At 34.9% G+C, this 8,062-nt stretch overlaps 1 protein-coding gene across 4 annotated transcripts; it reads right to left on the bottom strand.

Moving 5' to 3' along the window:
- Nucleotides 1-768: 768 nt before the first annotated feature.
- Nucleotides 769-7,252, bottom strand: LOC111374999. Of its 4 annotated transcripts, XM_022997783.1 has the most exons (8): nucleotides 7,098-7,252; nucleotides 6,709-6,841; nucleotides 5,895-6,148; nucleotides 5,694-5,747; nucleotides 3,007-3,453; nucleotides 2,698-2,871; nucleotides 1,681-2,111; nucleotides 769-1,477 (listed from the first exon to the last, which is right to left on the bottom strand). In XM_022997783.1, the coding sequence occupies exons 3-8, from the start codon at nucleotides 6,142-6,144 to the stop codon at nucleotides 854-856; spliced, it is 1,980 nt and encodes a 659-aa protein (XP_022853551.1). In that variant the 5' UTR covers nucleotides 6,145-6,148; nucleotides 6,709-6,841; nucleotides 7,098-7,252; the 3' UTR covers nucleotides 769-853. The 4 variants fall into 4 exon arrangements, with proteins under 4 accessions (XP_022853551.1, XP_022853550.1, XP_022853549.1 ...); XM_022997782.1 differs by lacking the exon at nucleotides 6,709-6,841; XM_022997781.1 differs by lacking the exons at nucleotides 6,709-6,841; nucleotides 7,098-7,252 and having other exon boundaries at nucleotides 5,895-6,508.
- Nucleotides 7,253-8,062: the final 810 nt, after the last annotated feature.

The following is an 8,062-nucleotide window of genomic DNA, read 5'->3' as shown; positions in this document are numbered from 1 at the left end:
GTCTGAGATACCAATTTTATTGGATTACCTTGATTGTACAAGTTTAAACTTTGTGTTTTGGTTACTTGCAGATTATTGGGCATCAAGGTGGAGATTGTTGGGTTTTTGATACAGAATAATCCCGAGCGATGATGTTAAACAGTGTCGGATAGTCGGATTAGATTTCATAGGTTTCGACCGATGATTGAAATATTTATTAACACACTCGATTAATTGGCTCAACCTGAAAAACAACTTGAGGGTCGTTTGAAGCAACTTAATATAGTTAATGTTGCTCACGGCCCATTTACTTCTTGGATGGCTCAATTTGTGTTCCCCCCCTTTAACCATTAGTTGGTCCATGAGCCTATTATATTATTACACCCTAAACCTATATATTGCTCTCATTTGTGAAGGAGCCGTGTGTGTGTGCAATTGAAAAGAGGCAACCTACATTTTTCTCTAGTTTTCTCTCTTGAGCTAAAAACTGAATCTGTCTTCCTCTATTCTTTGTGATTCATTGCAGCCACCATATTGTGTTCTTTGTGAACACATTGAGTTGAGCAACCGAAGTAAGAATCGTTGTTTGGGTTGGAGCCTTTGTTAGGTGTGTTTAATAAGATGGAAATTGGTTAAACTGAGCCCAGAAAATCCACCATTGGAGGTTGATTAACACATTTTGAGGCATGTGATTTTTGATGTTTCTCATGGACTACTCCACTTGATTTATTTGTGGCTTCGGTAGTTAAAATATTGATTTATAACTGTATAAAATAAAACAAGGATGAATAAATAAGAAATAGAAAGCTTCTTCACTTATTCGTGGACTTGAAAAATAAAGCCGTAGTAACTACAACTAATATTGTGGCTCCTTTTACTGGAAAAGCCTGTTGTTACTCAATCGAAACATAGACCTTGACGCAAAGAATGTGGAGCGGATTAGGGCAATCCATAACTTCCAATTTAGGAATACATATAAAATGATTGGAAGCAAACCAAAAGCAGCAACAACTTTCGGCCATGTCCCATGCTTTTCTTCCTTGTAGACTAAAATGAAGGTTGCGCTAAATGTTACGACCATGCAAACGATTGAAACAAAGAGTGTAAATAGTCCAATCATCAACTTTGCCGGTAATGAAACTAGAAAATCATCTTCTCTATATTGTGCAGTAAACAGAGACAAAAACGTCATTATGGAAGCTGTCGAGGTAAACATTGCCAGCGCATCAGATGTAACAAAAACTGTGAACAACCCATCTTTCAAGAAAATTGGGGAGCCTTTTTCTTGCTTATACCCACCTGGTACGGTAAAGGCTGCAGCAAACACAACTGTTGCAATTAAAGTTGCCACAACCATGCAAGAAGTTGCTGTCTTCTTCATCCACTTCTCACCATCTTCCCGTAATGTCTCATGCTTCTGCGTAAACAACTCCCTTGGTGTTTGGCCGTCCCGATTTTTCATCTGAAGATAGGAAGGCCGTAGAATCTTCTCCACCGCCTGTACAGCTTACTGAAATTAATATATATAGCATAATCATCCAAAATTCAATTTTGGTATTACATAGAATAGATAAGAGATTTCTAATAACTTGGATGTATCCACATATATATTCATGATACAATTTACCGTGATGCTATAACGTGTTCTACTTCTCTCGAAGGGAAAAGGGAAGGGGACTTCTAATCGTGTTAATTTCTCACCTTAAACCATTGTAGCTCTCTCTGCATTTGAAGAGCTGGTCCAGATACAATATTGAGTCTGCTTGGAGGTGCTTTTTTTCCGGCCAAATGCAAAATGTTGTTTCTGTCACTGTCTGTAAGTAGTGTGATATCATCCTTCCTAACTCCTGTGTGGTAGATGAGACTAAAGACTTTCTCTTGTCGGTTAATAACAGCAATATGAAATATGGAATTGTTTTCTGAGTCGAAGTTCCATATAAGATCAGGATATGAGTGACTAAGCAGAGTCAAAAACTCAACATTGCCAAATTTTGCAGCAGAATGAAATATCCGAGTCTTTTGAATTTGTAAGAGGTCGGAGTTCGGTAACTTTAGAAAAATCCTCCACAGTTTCATTACTAACTGACTGGCTTGTCTTCGCATATGAAGTGAACTATGTAACCTTTTGAAATCTGAACATCCTCACAAAATTAACAAGTGGACTACAAACCCAAAAAAATCTAAAAACTAGGAGTAAACTGGAATTTGCTATACAGTTTTGAAGTTCATCCTAGTTCAGATCGAACAAGCATTATAATGTGGGATAATTAGAACCCTTATTCAATTATCAATATAGAGAAAAATAATAATTAAAGATACATTTGAAGAAACTTCAACTCATGCTCCCCGATAGATTCAGTTCAAAAGGACTTTTATCATGGATTAGTGAATATATTGGGCAATTAACTTTGACTTAGGATCTTGATTGATTATTCCGGGGGTTATGTGGCAACCCATCATAATTTTAGAATCTACTTCGAGAAGTACAAAAATCTAATTATCTGATAGTTAAATAAGCTTAACTTGACACCATATTTTGAAGTGAACGGTGTAACAAGGACAAAATTATGACGTCATCATCCAAGAGGGTTTAAGTTAAGAATTAATTTTATCTGCTAAGTAGATATATTTTGAATGCAAGAGTTGAATTACAGTACTTCATCGAGCATAAAAGAGTGATCTAACTTTTGAAAGAAAGAGAGGAAGATATGGTCTTACATGGAATATAAGGGATAGTAGCAATGATGCTCACGAGTCTTTCCCATTTTCGTCCTTGAATTCCGTGATTGTGTGATAAAGGTTTTTGAGTTAAAGCTCGTAAAACACTTCCTATGTCTGTTGTTGAAGTAAATATTCTTCTATCTGCCTTATTTAATATCTGTAAAGCGATATCTGATTACAAAGAAAAGCAAGCGTATTAAATTGTGAAAGTAGTCATACTATTTCGTCACTTGAACAAAAAGGAAAAACTTAAATTTATGTTGATACTCAGACCCATTTCGTCACTTAAAAATAAAGAATTCATACCATACATGTCAATGCGGATAATTCCTGCAAGAATCTCCATTATTTCCTTGGCGTTGAGAACTTCAGGACGTGTAATTCGGTAAAGATATTCAACCATTTCTTTGTTTCCAAACAAAACTGCCATTTCAAGGGGGGTCCTTCTCATTATATCTCGAATTGTTGGCAAATTCGTATTTTTTCTGTACATGGCCTTGGCATTTTCTACGACCCCTGATTGAGCTGCAATATAGAAAGCTGTTTGTCCAAATCTATTCAACAATAACAAGTCATTGTCTTTCAAGCATAGGACTAGTCTGTGGACAAAAGCAGTTTGCTTGGCGGCAGCAGCTATGTGAAGTGCCGTATCTCCTCTTTTTGTTAGCTGAATACAAGCTAAATTTTCCTTCGACCTCATACATTTTGCAGCAGCCTTCCAATCTCCTCTTAGAGCAGCTCGATATAAATCCACTGTTTGGTGTGGATTAAGATAAAAATTTTAGTAAATTTAGATAAAAGTGGATGAAATGTGTGGTTGAAAAATTGAGAGTCTTATGAAATATGTTATTAAACTTAATTGTATGATTTGAGATTCTTATCATATTTTAATTTGGACAAAGTGTTAACTTTCCTTCTCCTCACAACGGCATAATAAATACTATGCAATACATACAAAACCAAATAATAGATAAACAAGTATACACTGTATATAAGTATTATGCCCTAGGTCCAATCAACTTTGGACATAAATACTTTTATATATAATTAATGCAATTAAATGACAGATCTATTATTTAATTAATAGACAATTAAATAAATAATAGAGTCCGTAAATTCAAATCTTTGTAATTTGTTAATCACAAGGAGTTGTGACTGTGAGATACAAATTACATCTGATTGAATCATAAATCATCCGTGGTCCTAAGTAATAACGAAATACGGATATCATTATTACGGATAGACCATCATGTGCGGCATTTCTTACATGTGAAGTAAGTAGCTGGTCTCACAAGTTAAAGTGTGGTGACACTTAAATGAACACGTGGATGTTTTGTCATAGAACAAAACATTGAAGACTCGTCGAGAGATTCCACATGGATAACTATCTGAGTGTCAGTGGTTAATCTCTAACGTTCGGTAGTGGAATTGGTTGTTTGACTTGAGGTCGTCATGGTACCTTATATGAGGACAGTCATACTTTGGCGGTATTGGATGTTGCTCTGAAAAGGGCCGCTAATACGACATCGTTCGGGTACGTCAAGAATCGTATGAAGGTTGTGATTGATCAATAAAAGATTCGTCACTCTTAGATAATAGGAGATTATGATCTGCGTTTCATTCAATTAAGTCAATGATGAAATCTTTGGCCAAGGTGTACTCATAAATCGAAAAGGAGTTTTCGACTTATATTGACTTAATAGTGGAGTGAAAGATATGATCGATAATCGAGATTGACATAATTCCATATCTCGTAATTGATTGGATCATATTGATGAAGGGATTATAGTTTCACGGTAAACGAATGAATTTGGTTTTGTCATACCACGTGACAATTCCCATTACATGTATTGCCCTGACACATTGCTAGATGTCAATTAGGGACGACGAGTGTGAATTGACGATAAATTAAATGGGTGTTTTAATTTATCAATTTTGATTAGATCAAAATAATATTTCACGTCGTTAGGCATCCTGGTCGGAAATCTAATGGGTCGCACACAAAAGAGAATTGGAAGATTGCAAATTGCCAATTGGTTAATTTAACAATCATTGGATAAATTAATTAATTGGATTTGTTATTTATATTCCCGAATTAATTAATTAGATTAATTAATTTACGGACCGGGTTTAATTAATTGGATTAATTAAATACTGGACCGGATGGGGTCGAGTCCGTTTGGGTTTATATAAATACATGGCTAAGGTATGAGGTCCATATAATTTTCATTATTCTTTTTGGCACAAGAGAGAAAATCCTAGAAGCTGCAATCTTATTCTCTGTGTGGATTACCGTTGGAGGCTGGACAATTGGACAGCTGTGGTGGCGAATCAAGATTGCTGGAACGAGAAGAAAAGCAAAAAGTTTGCAGAATTCTTCGAAGGTGCAATCTTTATCACGATTTCTATCTAAATACAAAGGGATCCTCGGTGGGAATCGAAATTATTTTAAATTCCGCTGTGCATGTGGATCAACTCTTAATTATATACAATATACCAAGGGAGATCAAGTGGATCAACTTCTTATCAAAGCCGGGGGTAAAATTTAGTTATTTTTTCTATTGGGCTACTACATAGGATTGTTATCTATTTTTTCGTAACAAAGAAATAAATCTTTTTACATAAAAATTAAATGGGCACTGGGGGAAGGGTTGGGGCCTGCCACCCCCCTCTTCCTATGCACCTATACATTTTTTTTTTCACACTAGGATTGACATTGTGCCACGTGCCGACATACGATGAGACAGTTTGAAAAAACACATTTTGTGTCCAATACTTTTTGAAAATGTATACAAAAATGTCAACCATAGAATGTACACTTAGCATTATTCATAGAAAATAGTATCTAGCATACGTAGGTTTGGGTTACTCCTAACAAATGTTGACATTTTAAGATGAAATCCAAACCAGTGTATTGGTAAAAAAAAAAAAAAAAAAAATTCCCAAAAAAAAAAAAAAAATTGTTGATAATATAGATGAAAAGATTTTCTCACCGACAAAGTAAATCTGAGTAGGGATGTCATATTTTAAGAAGATAATGCCTGAAACTGAGAGAGAAAAACCATGGTTGCTGTACTTCAATCAAGAATTGGAGTCTCCACTTTCTAGAATATGAATGTGAAAACTACCACTTGAAAGAAAAGCTAATAAAAGTATTGCATTTGAGATTTGAGTCACGAAGTGAAAAAACTAACCTTTTTGACTCTCTGCATTTTGATTGGAATTTGGACTTTCAACTGTAATTTCAATCTGGTTATGCATGTTTTTCTGCTGCTGGGCTTGTGCTTCAACCATAACTAAATCGCTACGATGAATATGAGTATCCATTGGATGGTACGATTCTTCACTAGACAGATCTGACTCACCATCGCTTCCGAGTTCAGGTTCCGATTCATAAGTTCTTCTCGTCTCATTTAACCTGTGTCTTCTGTTTCTAGACTCCATTCAGCTGGTAAATTAAACGATCAAGCAAAATGTGTCAATTAAAGCACCACTAAAATGAACGCTAATATGTCTTTCACCGTTGAAATCAGCAAGATTAACATTTTGCTACACAAAATCTAGGCCAATGGTTGAAGCTAACAAACTCCTGCAAGACTTTTAAGAAGTGTAAAGAGACATTTTACACACAAAAGTGCAAGCATTTTCAAACTCACAAAGTTTAAACTAATGCAATATTAAAGCTATTGGGACTGCTCTACACTTGACATAGAATGGAATTCTACACTCAATGCCAAACGAAGTAATGAGCGGCAGAAGTAAAGCAATTCTAGGGATTTATTTTACCCCTCTCTCTCTCTCTCTCACTCTCTCACATCGATGAATGAAAAAAAAATGATGGCGATGTGCCCCCAGGGCACATCCCAACTAGTAAAGATGAGGGCGCTTCAAGGCTGACAGATTAGAGGTCGTGAATTCGATTCTTGGAAGGCTCTTAGAAGGCAGATATTCTCCTGGAAGGTAGGAGCTCTACTGGAAGGCAAGGTGCAAAGATGGAAAACGACTTACTTGACACTTTGACAGATCAGTTGGGAGGCTCTTGAGCACTGGTTAGTTTGGAGCACAACCTGCGGTTTAACCTGCCTGCAGCTTGAGGGGTCAAGATGTTGACTCCAGAATTTAATCACTGTAAGGTGGATACCTAGATATAAAAAATAAAATAAAAAATGATGGCGATGTAAAAGAATACAAACAAGTATACCAGTAGCAAGGCTAACACAATAGTTAAATATATTTTGTTTTATTTTGTTTGGGAACTGATTGTTGAGAAAATGGTCGAGTTATAATGTAAACAAGAATAATTATGACAAAATTACAAGATTAATTACACTGCTATAAGTTCGCTCCAATTAACTACTCATAGGATAAATAAATAAATAATATCGTTGCTGAATTACCTCAAAAGCTTCCTGGTACGTATTTCACTAAATATAATAACGGACTAATTGCTGATTATAAAATATAAAAACTCAAGCTGAATCAAGAATTTTTCTTCGTATGCTATGAATTTCAGAGACGATTCATCTCTTAAACACATATATATAACACAAATGTTTGAGGTCAATATTGTTAATGGTCATTTTATATTAATTTGTCACAAATTCTTTTAGTTAACTATATATATCCTCGTTTACTTACCTAAAATTCACAAACTCTGGCTGTCTAACTAATCATAAATTGTCCACATGCAAACTATGTGTCTGCATAGAATGACTAAACTATGTGTCCAAATACTTTTAGTTGACTATATCCTCGTTTACTTACCTAAAATTCATACTCTGGCTGTCTAACTAATCATAAAGTTTTAGAATGACTCAACTCTCCGTGTGAATCTGTGTCTACACTCTGCATAGCTCATATACGAGTTAATTGTTCCAATGCTCACTGAACTTAGATCCATGTCTTTGATTAATTACTGAACTTTAAAATGTCGAGTTTTGGTCACTGAACTTAGGTTCATGTCTTTAATTGGCCACTGAAGTTTAAAATATCAAGTTTTAGCCACTGAATTTTGAGTTTTGGTCACTGAATTTAGGTCCATGTCTTCAATTCCCATTTTTCTTCTCTTTTTTTTTTTTCAATCACAAATTCTTCATCAAAATAATATTACATGCAAATCAAATTTTTTTTCTTCTTTTAAATCGCACATTCTCCATCAATCTATTATTTCAAAATATTTTCTTTAAAAAGAATGTGATTCAAACACACTTTATATAAGTGAATTAAAAAAATAATAATTAAGTAAATTAGCTGGACATCACCAAATGGCAGCCCCTTGACATGTGGTGGAGAAAAGTTGTCTCCATTCAGAATTGATTATTAGTAACTTTTTTTTTTTTTTTTTTTTTTTTTTGGTGGGGAA

Source organism: Olea europaea, unplaced genomic scaffold (genome assembly GCF_002742605.1).
Source record: "Olea europaea var. sylvestris unplaced genomic scaffold, O_europaea_v1 scaffold1325, whole genome shotgun sequence".
NCBI classification, from domain to species: domain Eukaryota; kingdom Viridiplantae; phylum Streptophyta; class Magnoliopsida; order Lamiales; family Oleaceae; genus Olea; species Olea europaea.
This window is presented reverse-complemented; position numbering and strand designations above follow the sequence as displayed.

What these genes read in the sequence shown, in the direction of transcription:
- LOC111374999 (XM_022997783.1), bottom strand. Translation starts at nt 6,144, where the DNA reads ATGGAGTCTAGAAACAGAAGACACAGGTTAAATGAGACGAGAAGAACT. An exon ending in TATCCGCATTGACATGTATG is followed by an intron (nt 2,872 to 3,006) that starts GTATGAATTCTT and finishes CTTTGTAATCAG; the next exon opens with ATATCGCTTTACAGATATTA. An exon ending in GAGAGCTACAATGGTTTAAG is followed by an intron (nt 1,478 to 1,680) that starts GTGAGAAATTAA and finishes TAAGCTGTACAG; the next exon opens with GCGGTGGAGAAGATTCTACG.